Source organism: Mus musculus, chromosome 8, assembly GCF_000001635.26.
Source record: "Mus musculus strain C57BL/6J chromosome 8, GRCm38.p6 C57BL/6J".
In the NCBI taxonomy this organism is placed as follows: domain Eukaryota; kingdom Metazoa; phylum Chordata; class Mammalia; order Rodentia; family Muridae; genus Mus; species Mus musculus.
This window is the reverse complement of record NC_000074.6, coordinates 71,951,048-71,970,568: the sequence shown is the minus strand read 5'-3', so window position 1 is coordinate 71,970,568 and position 19,521 is coordinate 71,951,048. Positions and strand designations below refer to the sequence as shown.

General features: G+C 42.6%; 1 protein-coding gene across 3 annotated transcripts; it reads right to left on the bottom strand.

Annotated features, from left to right (window-relative positions):
- Positions 1 to 235: 235 nt before the first annotated feature.
- Positions 236 to 19,521, bottom strand: Zfp961 (zinc finger protein 961). Of its 3 annotated transcripts, NM_001164581.1 has the most exons (4): positions 19,409 to 19,503; positions 4,649 to 4,775; positions 4,409 to 4,469; positions 236 to 2,670 (listed from the first exon to the last, which is right to left on the bottom strand). In NM_001164581.1, the coding sequence occupies exons 1-4, from the start codon at positions 19,472 to 19,474 to the stop codon at positions 1,590 to 1,592; spliced, it is 1,335 nt and encodes a 444-aa protein (NP_001158053.1). In that variant the 5' UTR covers positions 19,475 to 19,503; the 3' UTR covers positions 236 to 1,589. The 3 variants fall into 3 exon arrangements, with proteins under 3 accessions (NP_001158053.1, XP_006509730.1, XP_030099349.1); XM_006509667.2 differs by lacking the exons at positions 4,409 to 4,469; positions 4,649 to 4,775 and having other exon boundaries at positions 19,409 to 19,521; XM_030243489.1 differs by lacking the exons at positions 4,409 to 4,469; positions 19,409 to 19,503.

Here is a 19,521-nt window from a genome sequence, read left to right as displayed (position 1 = left end):
GCTTAATTAACCCATTTACTGTGTTCTAAGTCCTGCCACATGGCTAGTTCTCGCTCCTCAGTTCATGTGACTGTCTCTATCATCTCCTCCTGTACCTGACTCTATCCCAGAATCTACTCTCCCTGCCACAACTCTCACCTACTTTTTGCCTAAGCTAATAGGCCAACAGCTTTTTAAATTTTATTTTGGACAGGTGATGCTTCCATACAATACATAAGAGTCTCTACAAACTGGACAATTTTCAAAGTCATTTTTATTTTAAAAAATTAACCACAAAAGTACTTAAAATTATGATTAAATGTCTGCATATTTGAACTATATTTTACACTTATTGTATACACACGTGCCACGGCACGTGTGGAGGTCAGAAGGCAACCTAAAGCAGTTGGTCCTTTTCACCTTTTCTAGGACTTGAACTCAAGTCATCAGGGTAGGCAGCAAGCTCCTTAATCCACCAAGCCATCTTGCCAGCTCTTGAAATACATTTCAATTTACTGTAGGATCTAACTTTGTTAAGGTGCAATAAATAAGAATTTGTCAACAAGGAAAAACACTCCCATTGAATACACACATAGCCTGGGAATCTTGCAGACAGCTATGGTCCCACTTAGACTGGAGACTGAAAGTGGAACCAGGTAGGTTCAGATAAACAGATATTTCAGCATGACTCACTCTGCCCTCAACAAATAGATATTAAAACCACCGAGAAACGATTGCTTAAAACCCATAAATGGGATTGAAAGATGTAGGAGCTATGGACTGGGAGTGTGCTGCTTGCTGGACAAGGGGGCAGCTGTTTTGTTCTTCAACACACTGAAGCTTTGGCTAAGAAAAGGGGATGGGGTGGGGAATGCACATGAAGGTGGGAGGGAGAAATGTTGAGTGTCTTGGGGTAGATATAATCAAGGCAGTATGCACATTTGAAATTGTAGACTAAACAAAACCCCAAAAATACCAACCGAATTATGACTAAGAATCAAAAGTCCACAGTATACTGACACATTTAGCACTGAGCAACTGAGAGAAGCCACAGGACACTGTCATGTTTCCCATGGTGGCTGGCTTCTAGGCAGCACTGGGACCAACAGGTTTTATACTTCTTAGGTTCGTGAGATTTGGAAACTCATTTCATGGGTTTGAAAACATTTGTTAACTTGGTAAGAATCCAGCTATTCCATTTACAGAGTTTGGGTCTGTGGTGGTTTGCATACGTACTAAGGCTGCACCTTTCTTAAGACTTTCTCACACTGCTAAAATCCAAGGTGAAATGGGAGAGGCCAACAGCCATAGATTTTTCTCTCTTCACCAGGTCTTCCCACGTATGCTAGCAAGGATGGTCAGAAAGCTTTCCCAAGGTCTCTATGTGGAAATCATCTTCAGTAAGTCTTCAGAGCTGAAATGCTTCCTGATAGTCTTTCAACTTAGAGAGTTTTGGCACGTCCAACTGTGGCATGTACTGAGACTTTGGCACACATACTGCATTCATAGGCTCGTTTTCCAGTGTGAAATTTTTTGTTTCTTAATGAGGAGCTAGAATGTGTAGAGCTCTTTTATATATTTAAATTATACTTAAAACTATCCCTCTCTAATTAACTATGTGTAGTCATGTGTCTCCGAAGACTTTTGGAATATGAGAACACCTTACCACACTCCTTACATTCATAGGACTGCCTTTTGTGTGTTCTCATGTGATTTTGAATGTAACTGGAACAACTAAAGGCTTTCCCACATTCCTTACATTCATAGGGCTTCTCTCCAGTGTGAGTAGTCTCGTGGTTGCGTAAGGAAGAAATGTATTTAAAGGCTTTCCCACATTGTTTACATTCATAAAGTTTTTCTTCGTTGTGACTTTTTTTGTGGTTTCGAAGGGAATAGACGTAGGGATAAGCTTTCCCACACACTTCACATTTGTAAGGCCAGGCTCCACTGTGAGTCCCTAAATGTCTTCTGGCACAGTGGCCAGAAGTGAATGTCTTTCCGCACTGCATACATTCATAAGGTTTCTCTCCAGTGTGAATTCGCTTGTGTGCTTGAACATGGCTGGAATGTCTGAAGGTTTTCCCACATTGCTTACATTCAAAAGGTTTCTCCCCAGTGTGAGTCCTTTTATGCAGTTGAAAAGAACAGTATCTCATGAATGCTTTCCCGCAGTGTTTACATTCATAAAGTTTTTCTGTTGTATGAAGCCTTTTATGCATGTCTAGGGAACTGGCAGTCCAGAACATTCTTCCACATTCCTTACATTCAGGTATCTCTCCAGAGTGAATTGTTTTATGTTCCCTAAGGGCAACAGCATTAGGGAACGCTTCTCTACATACCACGCATTTATGCCTGTCTACACTGTGAGTTAGCATATGCCTTTCAGCACAGTGCCGGTAACTGAAGGCTTTCTCACAATACTTACATTTATATGGTTTCCCTCCAGCGTGGGTCTTTTTATGTTTTTTAAGGGAGCCAAGGCACGTAAAGGCTTTATCACATACTTTACATTCATAGTATTTCTTTACATATTTCTGATAGTCACATGGTCTGTATTTAGAGTTAGATGTAGTGTGCCTCTTCAGGGATGATTGACTGGCAGTGTGACATTCAGGAAGCTTTGGCTGGGCAACCGTTTCTCCACATGGGTCACTGTTTTTAAGGTCACAGTCTCTCTTTACCAATTGGACTCTGTAAAAATTGAGAAATACAACCTTAAGAGTTTGCTTATTAATGATTTTATATTTGTGAGTAGATATTAGATTTACATTGGGACCATTCACAAGGCAATATAGGCTTTTATGCTCTGAAGGGTGGGCAGATGAGGAAGTCCAGAGTGAATATGTAAGGAGGGGATAACATTCTAAGTGAATGTATGTGCTGATATGGGCATGGCTGTCTGACGAATAAGAATAGCAATGCCTTGCTCTGTCTGAATGCAAATGTTGACTGTCTGTACAAGTGAGTACTAGTGTTTCCAGATAACTGTAGCCTGGACTGCTACCTCCAGAGACTAGCTCTGTGGTGTACATAACAGAAGTGCTCAGGTTCTAGTTGTTGCACAGATGGTGCCACTCCATCAGAGTGCACGCGGCCCGCCCACCTCCAGCTTTCCTTTACACAGCTATCCTTTCCTCATCTGCCTGCGGCCCAGCCAGGGCTCCTGGGCAGAGCCATGTAGGGCTTGCTACTGAAGAGAAGTTTTAACGTAAGTGGACTTAAGGGTCTGAAAGACAGCTAGACCACAGCTACTATTATTACTTTTTAAGATTTAGTTGTATGTGTGTGTTTTAAATGATGTGCATGTGTTAGTTTGAGTGAGAATGAGTACCAGAGGCTCACATATTTGAATGATTGGTCACTAGTTGGTGCACTGTTTAGGAAGGATTAGGTGTGGCTTTGTTGGAGGTATGCTACTTCGAGTAGGGAGGGGGCTTTGAAGTTTCAAAGCCTGTGCCAGACTCAGCCTCCCTTTCTCTACCATGTACCTGTGGATCAGACATAAGCTTTCAGCTACTGCTTTCTGCACCATGCCTATCTGATGGCTGCTGAGCTCCCCACAGTGAGGTCATGGACTCAACCTGTAAAACTAAAGCAAGACCTCAAGTAGATGTTTCCTTTTTTTAATCAGTTCTTTGATTGTGGTGTCTTCATAGCCATAAAATGTAACTAAGGCAGCAGTTGGTACCAGGGACAGGCACTGCTGTGACAAATCTGACTCTGGATTAGGAAAGTGGTTGCAGACTGTAAGTAGGGCTTATGACCATCCTAGTAGGAGGTTGGAAGACAGCTGAGAGAAAGTGGACTATGGAGGACCAGCTCAAGATGTTTCAGACAAAACAGAGACTAAGCCAGAGACCATTTTAGTGATATTTTTGCAAAGAATATGTCTCTTTACAGTAAGTGAAAAGTAAGTCAGTTTATGTGTGTCTGTACATGTGTGTGCACATGCAACAAAGGCCACAAGAGGGTGCTGTGAGCTCTGAAACTGGAGGCAGTTGTTAACTGCCTGATGTAGGTGCTGGGGACCAAACTTGGGCACTCTTTAAAAGCAGCAAGTACCAATGAGCTATCTCTAGCTACCATGGCTAGTACTGAAGCAGTATTTATCTGAATTATCTTAAATCTTTTATACTTAAAGGTTTCAAGGGATCAAAATATCTTAAGAAATCTTTTATACTTAAAGCCTTCAGGGATCAAAATTAGGTTGCCAGGTTTGCATGGTATCTTGGCCCCAGCTGGAATGTTGTTCCTACATAAAGTATTCTGTAGATCTCAAATATCCACAGCACATATAAGCATTCATTTTCAGAGCTTAGAGTTTAAAACAAACAAACAAAAAAGGTCTGATTTTGTGCTATTTTTAATATTTTCCTGATATCCAATGATTCTCTTGAGGGACACAACTACCTCTGTGGGTATTCATTACCTCAAATTTCTCCCTAGACTTCTGAAATAAGCTTCCAAATCCCAGCATTCCCAGTTTATGCCTAAAATACAGATACAGAACAATTAAAAAAAAAATCAATGAACAAGAAAAAAAAAGTATAACAAGATTATTAGACGTTTAGTGCAACCATTAGATGTTTAGAGGCCAACCCTGGTGCACTCATCTTCATTCCAAATCAGCACTTAGCAACAGTGAGTGAAGCCAGGGTATCAGGCTCACCTACAGAAGTCAAATTCCTATAGGTTTCCTGCATCACATCTCCATAGAGAATCTTCTGGGAAGGATCCAGCAAAGTCCACTCTTCTTGGGTAAAGCGCACAGCCACATCCTCAAAGGTCACCGAGGCCTGAAACATCCCATACGTTACTACAGATAAGGAGACTGGCAGCAGCTGATATTTCTTCTCCATTGATCTCAGGCTTAGAAGATAATGCTGACTTCAGTCAGTTCCAGGACCAGGTAATCAGATGTACTGTCTGCACTTTCTCCCATACTGCAACTGTGATTTTAAGCAACAAATAGATTTCTGTTGCTCTGATAACTCTGACCAAAAGAAACTTAGGTGAGGAAAGAATGTACAATGGTTCGAATGAAAATGGAAGATGTGTCACTAGGAAAGCATTCACTTGGGGACTTGCTTAAAGTTCCAGAGGAGTCGTCCATAGCCATCACTTGGAAAGCCTATGCCAGTACCAGTGTGCTCTGCTTCATGCTTGTGGATAAATGTAAGCTTTCAGCTACTACTCCAGTGTTATGTCTGCCTGCCTGGCTGCCTGCCACCATGCTCCCTGAAACCATGGCCATGGACTCACTCTCTGAAACTGTAACCATGTTCCCAATTAATCTCTGTAAGTTGCCTTGCTCATGGTATCTCTTCACAGCAACAGAAAAGTAACTAAGTGGTTTATTTGGCTTACATTTCCAGGTCACAGTCCATCAGTGAGGGAAACCTGCACACAGACTGAAGCAGGGATTTGGAACAGAAACCACAGAGGAACAGTGTTGGCTCACTTGAAGGCTCATACTCAGCTAGCTTTTTTACATAGCCCAGGACTATTTCTCCAGGGAATGTTATTGCCCACAGTGACAATTGGGGCCTCCTATATCAATTACCAACCAAGACAATTGCTCACAGACATGACCACATGCCAGTCTCATCTGAGCAATCCCTCAATTGAGACTCCCTTTCAGATGACTCCATACTGTATCAAGTTGACAGTCAAAGCTGAGAAGAACAGGTACACAGAAGGCAATGATGTATACAGTATGTACTGGTAACACAGAAGCAGAGGTCAGGGGATGCAGGGAACCACGGAGTTGGTCTAGTCTAGTTGCACTAAGAAGCATGTATCGTAAGTTTTTCAGGTTCCAGTCCATGGTTCCTGGGGTACAATAGGTTCCAGTCCATGGTTCCTGGGGTACAATGTGCCTTCTAGTTCCTGGGAGAGAGACATCCATACTCCCTCAAGCAGTGAACCGTTCAGGCCAGTTTGTGTTTCTCTGTATGTTCCCTTGGAAGTCAAAGTGTAAAAAGTCTGAGGGCTCTCAATAAAATTGTCACAGCCTCAATGTTGCTGTGACCCTTCTAATCAGCCCGGCTTAATTCCTCAAGACCGTATCATGTGACCTTGGCCTTGTAAGTAAGCATGAATGATTAGAAGAGTACAATTCACAGGAAGCAGTTCTGTCCTTTTACCACGTGGGCCTCAGGGATCAAACTGAGATGCTAAGGCTTGGCAACAAGCACTTTTGTCTGCCTGCACATCCACCTGGACTTTAACATCTACACAGGGGCTGCAGAACTTGACCTAATACAATGCTATTGTCTAGGGTGCTGAAGGAGTTAATACAAATTCCCAAGACAGTCCCCGAGCAGCCAGTTCAGTGTTCAACCTCTGATGGCATCTGAGATGGCTCAGTGGGTGATTGCTGCCAAGCCTGGTGACCTAAGCTCAATCCCTCAAGGACACATGGTAGAAGGAGAGAAATGACTCCTGTAAATTGTTCTCTGACCTCCACACAAATGGCATGGCTAACTCCCCCAAACAAATGCACTTTTTAATAAATAACAATGCATTAGCGCTACACAACCACTATGAGATTAAGTTTTAACTATTGCCATCATGGAAAGCTATACATATGAATTAATGTATTAACTATTCTACAGTGTATGCATATTCCCAAGTATGCTTTAGCTTATAACTATATTCAAATGTCAGTTCAATCTTATACAAACAGCCTCCATCTCTTGGCCTACCACCTGATCTCAAAATTATAGAAATACTTTAAAATATAACTACAAAACAAGAAGAAGAGGTAGCTCTTGAATAAGAACACTTGATGCACTTGCAGAGGACCCAAGTTCAGCCCCCAGCATCCATTTCAGATAATTTAGAGCCACTTGTAACTCCATTCCAGGGGATCCAATGCCCTCTTCTGCCCTCCAAGGCCACTTGTATACACATGGCACACAGAAACAAATAAAAGCCAATCATTTCAAAGGTGATAAGCTCCTTCATGATCCTGCAGCTTGCAGCTGTGGCTCTCCCACCATGATGAACTGGAAATTGGAACTGAGCTGAAATAAACCCCCTTTCCTTTAAAAAAAAAAAAAAAGCAAGGAGAAACATGTACTTCTAGCACTAACTGCAAAGGAGGATGGACTACCTAAATTAACTGCAGACTAAGTATGCAGAAGCTTGAGGAAAACTACAAGAGATGAAACAATGCTAAGGCAGTTAGCTGTCCATGAAATTGCAAACCCTTAGGGGTACGTTTCTAAACAGGGTTATCTTAACAACACAGCAGAGTGGTGGGTAACAGTGAGCGGGAATGGCTCTGCTCCTAAGAGCACTTGCTGTTTTTCCAGAGGACGCAAGGCAATTTGCAGTGTTCAGACTGGGTGGGTCACAACCTCTTATAATTCCAAAGTATCTAGCATCCCTTTCTGGCCTTCCTAGGCAATGCACCTACGTATAAAACAGACAGACAGACAGACAGACAGACAGACAGACAGACAGGCACGCACACACACACACACACACACACACACACAGGGAGAGAATTAAAATAAAACTAATCTTTAAAAAGAACTCTCCCAGATTCTATAAACTATATAGACCATGGCAGATGCAAAACCAGGAGAACAGGAAACAGAAGGAAAATCCTATTCTTTGAAAAGATGGATGAGATTAATAAAATTCAACTAGTCAAACTAAAAAAATGAGAGAAGGTGGATGAAAAGGCTCAGCAGGTAAAGGTGCTTACAGCCAAGCCTGATGACTTGAATTCAATCCCTGCGACCCATAGTGGAAAATAAAAACTGATTTCTAAATGTTCTCTGACCTCCTCGTGTACTCCATGGCATATGTGCACACACAGATGCACACACAAAAATAAAAGACAGTCTAGAAATAACCAATCCATGATAAAAGACAATCCAGTGGACATGATCTCATGGAAATTAAAGGAACCACAAAGTAATATTATGAACAATTCCAGGCCCACATATTTAATAACTTGATTGTAATTAACCAATCCTCAGAAAGAAACAATATACTAAAATTGAGATTAGTAGAGGTAATATTAATAGGATGAATGAGGCTCAAAGCCAGTCAAGGTGTATGAGGCCCCTATTGGCTCCAGTCCTTACTATTTTTCCCACCAAAGATCCAACCAATAAAACCAAAATTTTACATCATACCACGAAATAGAATGGTCTTATTTTAGAGGCAAGGTTTCATTATGTAATTCAAGTAGTCCTAGAACTTACTATGTGCCCAGGCTGGCCTTAAACCCTCATCTCACCCTTCTGAATGCTGGGATTACAGGCATGTTCAAGGCCTGACAAGGATAACAAATTCTCACCTGCTGACTAAAACAAAAGTTCTACAGAGGAAATTCACCCAGGAAAGCAGCTGGTGTCACTTTCAGTTCACAAAGGAGCCCATATTCTGAAGGTTAGAATATCTGGCCCCACTGGTACTTGGAACCCCGCTGAAAGGGTCATGAGAGCAAGCCTGGGGACTTGGTGCTACCACAGATGAACCTGAGGCAGGTGAGAGGGCTCAGCAGGTAAAGCTGCTGCTTATCACTGTCGCTCCCCGCCCCCTGCAGACAACAAATTAAGGGTGTAGGTGGGTGGAGAGAGAGCTCAGCAGTTAAAAGCACTTGTTCTTTTAGGTAACCTGGGTTCGATTCCCAGAACCCATGTGATGGCTCACGACTACCTCCAGCTCCAGGGGATCCATTGGTCTTCAGAACTCTGTGAGATTTAGGCATGCACCTGGTGTATGTACATGCATGCATACAGACCAAACACATAAAATAGAGATAAGTCTTAAAGAGATAGAAAAGAAGGGAGGGGGAAAGAGAGGAGGAAGGAGGGGAGAGAGACTGGCTGGAGAGATGCTTAGCAGTTAGCATTCAGACCTCTTGCAAAGGACCTATGCTTGGTTTCTGGCAACCACATGGCAGCTCACAACTATCTGTAAGTACAACTCCAGGGGATCTGATGTGCTATTCTGGCCTTGGGAGACACCAGGCATGTAAATGATGCCTATATATACATGCAGACAAACATTCATACACATAAGAAGAAAGGGGCTAGAGAGATGGTTCGGCACTTGAGAGCACTCTTGTAGAGGACCCAGGTCAGTTTCCAGCACTCATAACAGGTGCCTCACAACTGCCTGTAATTTCAGCTCTAAGGGTTCTAACACCCTCTTCTAGACTCTGTGGGCACCTCTCAACTTGGTTTTTCCTATAAAAAGCCTTCCATAAGAACAGATTGGTACAATTAGGCTCTGGAGTCCTTTTTTGTGGTCTTGATCGATCAGGGTGTGTGTTCGATACACTATTTTTGCTTAACTGAGATCTGTGTGTATATGGTTTGTGTGCCAATTCCTGAACCCTAACAACAACCATCAATAACTCCAATTCCAGGGGATCCAATGTCCTCTTTTGGCCTGTTGGTACCAGAGTGCAAGTATGCACACAAGCACAACCAGTATGTGTGTAGCTGACTTACTTCAGTGCAGGCTTCCCTTCCTCCATGCCTTTCAAGTAAGGTCAAGACCTCCATTCATCACTTTATTTTCATATTTATTGTTGTTGTTTTGAGACAGTTCTCTGAGTAGCCCTGGCTGTCCTCGAACTTGGAAATTGACCCTCTGCACTCATCCTCGCTCCTCCACCAGTGCTTGGATTAAAGGCTTGTACCACCACTGCCCAGCTTATCTATCTATCTATCTATCTATCTATCTATCTATCTATCTATCTATCTATCTATCTATCTACCTACCTACCTACCTACCTACCTACCTACCTACCTACCTACCTACCTACCTAGTTGTTATTGAGACAATTTCCATGTAACTCAGACTGGTCCTAAGCAGCCAAAGGGTGGCTTTGGACTCCTGACCCTCCTGCTTCTACTTCCTAGTAGTGAGATCACACTCAGGCCATGCCTTTCCCCTGTGTTTTGCTGGCCAAGGTCTCATGTAACCCAGGGTGCCCTTGAACTTCATCTGTTGGCCTCTGCTTCCCCAATGCACTCTTCCCCTTTTACTTTAACAAATTTTACATGTATGGGTGTTTTGCCTGCACATGTCTTCTATGTGTCATATGCATGCTTGGTACCTGCAGATGCCAGAAAGAGTTACAGACAGTTGTGAGCCACCATATATCAATGTGTAATTTGAAGATGGTGCCTTATGTAGCTAATGCTCAGTCTGGCCTTGAATTCTTGATCTTTCTGCCTTTACTTCCCAAAGTGCTGGGATCATAGACCTAAGCTACCATGCCTGCCACTCACATACAAAAGAAGACAAGGAGAGACTGGAGAGAAGAGCTGGCACATCAGATAAGAGCATTTACAGCTCTTACACATCCCAGTTCCCACACCGAGTGGTTCAAAACTGTCTCTAATGCCAGATCCAAGGGAATCTGACACCCTTGGCCTCTACAGGCACTTGCACTCATGTGCACAGAGAGACATTCAAACTCATACACATAATTACAATAAAATAATGACAGCAAGGATGTGAAGGGATTTCTTGAGGAGAAGAGGGATGGAGAGAAGAGGGTGACTATAATGATGGAGTGGGAGAGATGCCTCAGAAGGTAGGAGGACTTCTGCTACGTAATTATTGGAACAGGAGTTTGGACCCAACAAAAGCTAAACAAGAAAATGTTTCTTAAATTCCGGTGTGCACCTCCACTGGAACCTGTGGCATATAGGTGAGATGGCTTCCCTCCCCCTGGCCTCCACAGACTACCCGTTTCTCAGGAGGTCTGCCATAACCAGGAACACAAGGAAACAGGAAGACTGCCCTAACCAAAGACAGCACTACCTACCTCTCAGGAGGTCTGCTCCAGTCCAAACCATCCAGGCCAATTAACTCCAGAGATAACCAGATGGCAAAAGGCAAGTGAGAGAATATAATTTGGCACTATCAGAACCCAGTTCTCCTACTAAAGCAAGCCCTGGATACCCTAACACATTTGAAGAGCATGATTCTAACCTAAAAATCTCATCTCATGAAAATGATAGACACCTTTAAGGAAGATATGAATAACTCTCTTAAAGAAATACAGGAAAACACAGGCAAACAGAAGACCTTAAAGAGGAAACAAATAAATCCCTTAAAAAATACAGGAAAATGTAATTAAACTGATGAAAGAATTGAACAAAACTGTCTGATACCTAAAAAATAGAAACAATAAAGAAATCACAAATGGAGGCAACCCTGGAGATGGAAAATCTACAAAAGAGATCAGGAGTTACAGATGTAAGCATCACAACATAATATAAGAGATAGAAGAGAGAATCTCAGGCATGGAAGATACCATAGAAGATATTGACACAATTGTCAAAGAAAATACAAAGTCCAAAAAACTCGTAACTCAAAACATCCAGGAAATTCAGGACATGATGAAAAGATCAAACCTGAGAATAATAGGAACAGAAGAGGGTGAAGATTCCCAGCTTAAAGGGCCAGAAAACATCTTCAACAAAACCATAGAAGAAAACTTCCCTAACCTAAAAAGAGGGCCATAAACATAAAAGAAGCCTACAGAACACCAAACAGATTGGCCCAGAAAAGAAAATCCTCCTGCCATATAATAATAAAACCACTAAATGTACAGAACAAAGAAAGAATATTAAAATCTGTAAGGGAAAAAGGCCAAGTAAAATATAAAGACAGACCTATCAGAATCACACAAGACTTTTTTTTTTATATTGGCTATTTTATTATTAACAATTCAAATATGATCCCCTTTCCCAGTTTATCCTCCAGAACCCCCTATACCATACACCCTCCCCCTGCTTCTATATAAGAGTGCTACCCCACACACCCACCCACTCCCACCTCACTGCCCTGGCATTCCCCTACACTGGGGAATCGAGCCTTCACAGGACCAAGGGTCTTTCCTCCCACTGACTCCAGACAATGCCATCCTCTGCTACATATGTGGCTAGAGCCATGGGTCCCTCCATGTGTACTCTTTGGTTAGTATTTTAGTCCCTGGGAGCTCTGGGGGGTCTGGTTGGTTGATATTGTTGTTTTTTCTATAGGGTTGCAAACCTCTTCAGCTCCTTTAGCCCTTTCTCTAACTCCTCCACTGGGGTCTCCATGCTCAGTCCAATGGTTGGCTGTGAGCATCTGCCCCTGTATTTGTCAGGTTCTGGCAGAACCTCTCAGGAAACAGTTGTAACAGGCTCCTGTCAACAAGCACTTCTTGGCATCTGCAATAGTGTCTGAGTTTGGTATATGGGATGGATCCCCAGGTGAGGTGGGGCAGTCTCTGGATGGCCTTTCCTTCAGTCTCTGCTCCACATTTTGCCCCCATATTTCCTTTAGACAGGAGCAATTCTGGGTTAAAAAATTGGAGATGAGTGGGTGGCCCCATCCCCCCAGCTGGGGGCCTTGACTAACCTCTGGATATGGTCTCTACAGGTTCTCCCTCACCAGACTTCTAAAGAGAGATGCTAAAAGCCAGAAGATCTGGGACAGATGTCATGCAGACCCTAAGAGATGGCATATGCCAGCCCAGGGTATTATACCCAGGAAAACTCTCAGTCACCAAAGATGGAGAAACCAAGATATTCCATGACAAAACCAAATTTAAACAATATCTTTCTACTAATCCAGCCATACACCAGATACTAGAAGGAAAACTTCAACATAAGGAGGGTAATTACACCCAAGGAAACACAAGAAATTAATCATTTCACAACAACAAAAAAAGAAGAGACTCACATACCCATAATATCACCTCCAACAACAAAAATAACAGGAACTAACCATCACTGGTCTTTAGTATCTCTCAACATCAATGGACTCAATTCTCCAATAAAGAGACACAGGATAACAGACTGGATATGCAAACAGGATTCATTACTTTGCTGCATCAAAAAAAAAAAAAAAAAAAAAAAAAAACATTTCTGCCACAAAGACAGACACTACCTCAAATTAAAAGCCTGGAAAAAAGTTTTCCAAGAAATGTTCCCAAGAAACAAGCTGGAGTTGCCATTTTAATACCCAATAAAATAGCCTTGAACCAAAAGAGATAGGGAAGGACACTTCATATTTAAAGTAAAAATCCACCGGGATGAACTCTCAACTCTGAACATCTATACCGACAAATGCAAGGGCACTCACAGTCATAAAAGAAACTTTACTAAAGCTCAAAACACACATTGAACCTCACACAATAATAGTGGGGGATTTCAATAACCCACTCTCACCAATGGAGAGATCACTGAAACAGAAACTAAACAGAGCCGGGCACTTGGGAGGCAGAGGCAGGCGGATTTCTGAGTTTGAGGCCAGCCTGGTCTACAGAGTGAGTTCCAGGACAGCCAGGGCTACACAGAGAAACCCTATCTTGAAAAACCAAAAAAAAAAAAAAAAAAAAAAAAAAAAAAAAAAAAAAGAAAAGAAAAGAAACTAAACAGAGAAACTTCAGTGAAACTAACAGAAGTTATGAACCAAATGGATTTAACAGATATCTACCGAACAGTTCACCCCAAAACAAAAGAATACACCTTCTTCTCTGTACCTCATGGAACCTTTTCTAAAACTGACCATATAATTGGACACAAAACAAGCCTCAACAAATACAAGAAGATTGAAATAATCCCATGCATCCTATCAGATCACCATGGACTAAGGCTGTATCAATTACAACAAAAACAACAGAAAGTCCTCAGATGCATGGAAACTGAACAACTTTTTACTCAAACTCTGGGTCAGGGAAGAAATAAAGAAAGAAATGAAATACTTTCTAGAAATTAATGAAAATGAAGGCACAGCATATCCAAACTCATGGAACACAATGAAAACAGTGCTAAGAGGAAAATTCATAGTACTAAGCACCTACCTAAAGAAATTGGGAAGATCCTATACTAGCAACTTAACAGCACACCTGAAAGTCCTAGAACAAAAAGAAGCAAGCACATCCAAGAGGAGGAGAAGTTAACCAATTAGAAACAAAGAAAACAATAAAAAGAATCAACAAAACTGCTTCTTGGAAATGATGATTTTCTAGACAGATACTACATACCAAGGTTAAATCAAGATCAGGTAAACTAAACAACCCCACAACCCCTAAGGAAATAGAAGTCATTAAAACCTCCCAACAAAAAAAAGCCCAGGACCAGATGGTTTTAGTACAGAATTCTACCAGAACTTCAAAGAAGAGCTAATACTAATACTCCTCAAATTATTCCACAAACTAGAAACAGAAGGACCACTACCTAAATCATTCTATGAAGCCACAATTACTCTGATACTTAAACCACACAAAGACCCAACAAAGGAAGAGACTTTCAGACTAATTTCACTTATGAATATTGATGCAAAAATACTCAATAAAATTCTAGCAAACTGAACCCAAGAACACATCAAAAAAATCATTATTCACCATGCTCAAGTAGGCTTCATCCTAGGGATGCAGGGATAGTTCAATATAAAAAGAAAATCCATGAACGTAATCCACTATATAAACAAACTCAAAGAAAATAATTGCATGATCATCTCATGAGATGCTGAAAAAGCCTTTGACAAAATACAACACCCCTTCATGTTTAAAGTCTTGGAGAGATCAGGAATTCATTGCACATACCTAGACATAATAAAAGCAATATACAGCAACAGCCAACATCAAATTAAATGGAGAGAAACTTGAAGCAAGCCCACTAAAATCAGGGACAAGGATGGCCACTCTCCCCCTATCTATTCAATATAGTACTTGAAATTCTAGCTAGAGCAATTAGAAAACAAAAGGATATCAAGGGGATACAAATTGGAAAGGAAGAAGTCAAGGTTTCACTATTTGTGAATGATATGATAGTATACATATGTGACCCCCAAAATTCTACCAGAGAATTTCTATACTGATAACCAACTTCGGCAAAGTGGCTAGATATAAAATTAACTCTAACAAATCAGCAGCATTTCTTTCATACAAACAAGCTGAGAAAGAAATTAGGGAAACAACATCCTTCACAATAGCCAAAATAATAAAAAATATCTTGGTAGTATAAATTCTTGCTTGTAGGACAAGAACTTCAAGTTCCTGAAGAAGTCAAAGACTCAGAAGATGGAAAGAGCTTCCATGCTCATGGATCAGTAGGATTAACATAGTGAAAATAGTCATCTTATCAAAAGTAATCTACACGGACAATGCAATGCTCCATCAAACTTCAACCCAATTCTTCAGACATGGAAAAAGCAATTCTCAACTTCATATGGAAAACCAAAAAACCCAGGATAGCCAAAGCAATTCTCAACAATTAAAGAGCTTCTAGGGGAATCACTACCCCTGACCTCAAGCTGTACTATAGAGCAATACTGATAAAAACCACATGGTGCTTGTACAGAGATAGACAGGCCAATCAATGGAATAGAACTGAAGAATCAGAAATAAACCCACATACCTACGGTCACCTGATCTTTAACAAAGAAGCCAAAACCAAACAGTGGAAAAAGGAAAGCACATTATCAAATGGTGCTGGTCTAACTGGTGGTGTGCACGTAGAAGAATGCAAATAGACTCATATTTATCACTTTACACAAAGCTCAAGTCCAAGTGTATCAAGGACCTCCACATAAAACCCGATACATTGAATCTAATAGAAGAGAAAGTGGGAAATAGACTCAAACACATTGGCACAGGGGGAAATTTCCTGAACGGCACACCAAAGGCTCACACCAAAGGCTCGGGCTCTAAGAATAACAATTGACAAATGCAACCTCATGAATCTAAAAAGCGCCGGGTGTCGGTGCACGCCTTTAATCCCAGCACTTGGGAGGCAGAGGCAGGGGGATTTCTGAGTCTGAGGCCAGGCTGGTCTACAGAGTGAGCTCCAGGACAGCCAGGGATACACAGAGAAACCCTGTCTCGAAAAACATCGACAACAACAAAAACAAAAAAACAAAACATAATGAATCTAAACAGCTTCTGTAAGGCAAAGGACACTGTCAATAGGACAAATCAGCAACCTACAGATTGGGAAAAAAAATCTTCAGTAACCCTTCATCTGATAGAGGGCTAATATCTAAAATATATAAAGAACTCAAGAAGTTAGACTACAAAAAAACAAATAACCCAGTTAAAAATTGGGGTATAAAGCTAAACAGAATTCTCAACAGAGGATTCTCAAATGGCCGAGAAGCACTTAAAGAAATGTTCAACATTCTTAGTGATCAGGGAAATGCAAATCAAAGCGATCCTGAGATTCCACCTTACACTGATCAGTATGGCTAAGATCAAAACTCAGATGACAATACATGCTGGAGAGTACATGGAGAAAGAGGTATACTCCTCCATTGCTGGTGGGACCGCAATCTGGTACATTTGGAATGTAAATAAATACAATAATTTAATAAAAAAAATATTTAAAAAAGAACATTTTTTTAAATTGAAGGTTCTGAGAACTTTAACCCAGCCCCAGGCTGAGGTCACATATAGCCCCTATTTTATAGGTACCCTAAGATCAGAGAATGAGGTGATTAGGGCTCACCAGCTTTCAGTCTAGCAGAGAAAGTGTGAGCCCCAGATACTGCCTGTTGCCAAGTGCTTGAGTAGAAGCCCAGTGCTGGGCACCTGGGGATCTAAGGAGGCCTGGAATTTTCTAGGGTTCAGGTACCAGCTTTCTGGTAATTCCAGAGAACTAAAGTTCCCAAGAGGAAGAGGAGCGGGAGGGAAGGAGGGAGAGGGAAGAGGAGAGGGGGAGAGGGGGAGAGGGGGAGAGGGGGAGAGGGGGAGAGGGGGCGAGGGAGGGAAGGAGGGAAGGAGGGAGGGAGGGAGGGAGGGAGGGAGAGAGAGAGGGAGGGAGGGAGGGAGGGAGAGAGAGAGGGAGAGAGGAAGAGAGGGGGAGAGGGAGGGAGGGAGGGAGGGAGAGAGGACAGGAATCTATGTTAAGGATTTTTGAGGCCAAAATGACTGCTTACCTTGAAGATCATTGACTACACCTTTAACACTGGCACCTGGGAGTCAGAGGAAGGAGAATCTCTGAAGTCCCAGGCTAGTCTGCTCTACGAGTTCTGAAAGACCCACAATGTGAGGACTCCCCCACGTTCTGACTCAGGAGAAACAGTCTTGCTGCAAACTGCAAGAGGACTTTTAATTCAAGAGTGCTCTCGGGCCCACGGTCATACACCATACATGGGTAGAGGACCGTGGCGCCCCCCAAGTAGCTGGGTAAGGGGGTATTTAAAGGAAGAAACCACAACTCAAGGAGATGCGGAGGGCGTTGTTGGAAAATACCAAAAATACTAGTTAAGAGTCACAAGGGAGTACAAAGTTACAAGTCACGAGGAATACCTGGTAATTGTGCGAGTTATTTCTCAAGACAGTTTCTAAGAGCCCCTAACAATAGCACATTTGCATAGCCGGTTCCAGCAGGTCAGGGTGGGTCAGGATGACTTTCTTTGAATGAACACTCCTTGAACCCAGGAAGCGGGTGGATGGAGGAATGTCGTTATCTGTTTTATGATTAGCATACCTTGGAGCATTGAGTCACAGAGGTCGCATTCTCAAGCCTGGGCCTAAAGGTCTAGAATTTTGCTTTTGAGTTATACTTTTTCAGTTCTAGGGCCACATAGTGAGACCATCTTAAGGGGCTGGAGAGATGACTCAGTGGTTAAGAGCGCACGTTACTTTTCTAGAGGTCCTCGGTTCAGTTCCCATGTCCCCACATGGGTCCACTCAAAAGATTATGGAGAGTTTAAATTATTGAGGGCTGTTTTTTGGCCCCTTGAAATTATTAAAAAATCCTACAATTCTTAGTCAACCACTAGCTTACATCAAACCCAGAATATCTGAGAATGTTACATACAGCATCAGAAAACTCCAGGACTGAGTTCACACTTGCTTTAAACCTGAGGCCCACTGACACCTTTGATAAACACTTCCTGACTCTTGTTCCTTTTTTTTTTTTTTTTAAAGTATTTTCAAGGTGGGGTTTCTCTGTGTAACCCTAGCTGTTCTGGAACTCACTCTGTAGACTAGGCTGGCCTCACAATCAGTATCTGTCTGCTTCTGCCTCTTTAGTGCTGGGATTAAAGGCCTCCACCACCACTCATGTGTCCACAGCGAGACATAGAGGGTTGTTTGGGGGTTCCAGTCATGGCCACTCAATAAACTATGCCTGTCTTCCTTGTTGAGCTGTGTTTTTTCTGCTAATATGCTCTGTATTATTTATTCTTCGATTGCTCTCAAAGTGTCACTTCTGTTGTGGGACTGGGTCCTTGTTTCTGTCCACAAGCAAGACAGCTGTTACAGGGTCCAGACACAAGTTATGAAGTAGTACTGGTCAGTTGGGGGTTACAGTGGGCCTCTTACCCCCACCTCTTCTGTTTGTGGTGTACCAGGAAAAGGAGAAACCTACAGTAACTGAAGGTAAATTTTTCCAAGAAGATGTGATTTTTTTTTGTTGTTGTTGGGGGACAAAAGCTCATATATATGTTGCTTTTCTCGAATCCTAGAAACACATGGTCCCACCAGGTTTGTGCCCTTCCCCCAGCCTTGAGCAGGCTAAAGCAGACCTTGTTTGCCACTGCTGGCTAGCCCAACTGGGGTAGGGTCTTCTGACCTAGGTGAAGCTGCAGCTGCAGCTTCCTGCAAGAAGCCACTACCAGCTGAGCCTGTTTTCCTGATGAGATCCTGGCAAAGTGGGGGATGGGTTTCCTCCCTTTAAAAACCAGACTCAAGAATTAAACACTGGGCCTTGCTCAGAAACTCTGTCTTTGTTTCATTCCTCTCTCGTCTGTCCTTCGCATCCAGCCCCAGCTTTCTTTTCAGGAACCCAGTTCTCCGCGGCTGCTGGTGGCTATACAGGGTTGGGAATATTCACATAGGAAATGCAATTTTATAAAAAGTAGTAAAGGAAAAAGAAAGAAGGGGCTAGTGGGATGGTTCAGCTGAAAAGGCGCTTGCTGCCAAGCCTTAGACTGGCGTTCTCCAGGTTCCACAAGGTGGAAGGAGAGACCAGACTCAGATTACTGCCCCATGGGCACCTCGATAAATAAGTGTAAATTTAAAACATCAAAAAGAACACAAGCCGGGCGTGGTGGCGCACGCCTTTAATCCCAGCACTTGGGAGGCAGAGGCAGGCGGATTTCTGAGTTCGAGGCCAGCCTGGTCTACAAAGTGAGTTCCAGGACAGCCAGGGCTACACAGAGAAACCCTGTCTCGAAAAAACAAAACAAACAAACAAAAAAAAAAAACACCCCACAAAACCAGCCCAAAGAGCAAATTAACTCCGTGGGGACCCTACATAGTCCTTTCCATTTTACCCCTGAACACAAGCATACATGATCCCCTTTTACATTGCGGTTCGGCTGCGGGCTCTGGAAAAGGGCACCAGAGTCGGTTTGCAAACTCTCGGCAAGTCCCGAGCTTCCGACTGCGCAGAGCCCGCCACTCCTCTGCCCTCCGCTCCCACCCGCGTCTCTGAGATGCACTCACCATGGTGCACTCTCGTCTTGCCTGAGCTGCGCTGTGGCGGGTGTCACTGCCGCGTACCTTGCGCATTGCTAAGCCGCCAAGGACAGCGCCGAAAATGGCGGCGCCCGGCCTCC

Excerpts from the sequence above, each read along its gene's own strand:
- Zfp961 (NM_001164581.1), bottom strand. The coding sequence starts at position 19,474 with ATGCGCAAGGTACGCGGCAGTGACACCCGCCACAGCGCAGCTCAGGCA. Across the intron at positions 4,776-19,408 it reads CAAGACGAGAGTGCACCATG|GCCTCGGTGACCTTTGAGGA; the intron begins GTGAGTGCATCT and ends GGGATGTTTCAG. Across the intron at positions 4,470-4,648 it reads TAGGAATTTGACTTCTGTAG|GCATAAACTGGGAATGCTGG; the intron begins GTGAGCCTGATA and ends TCTGTATTTTAG.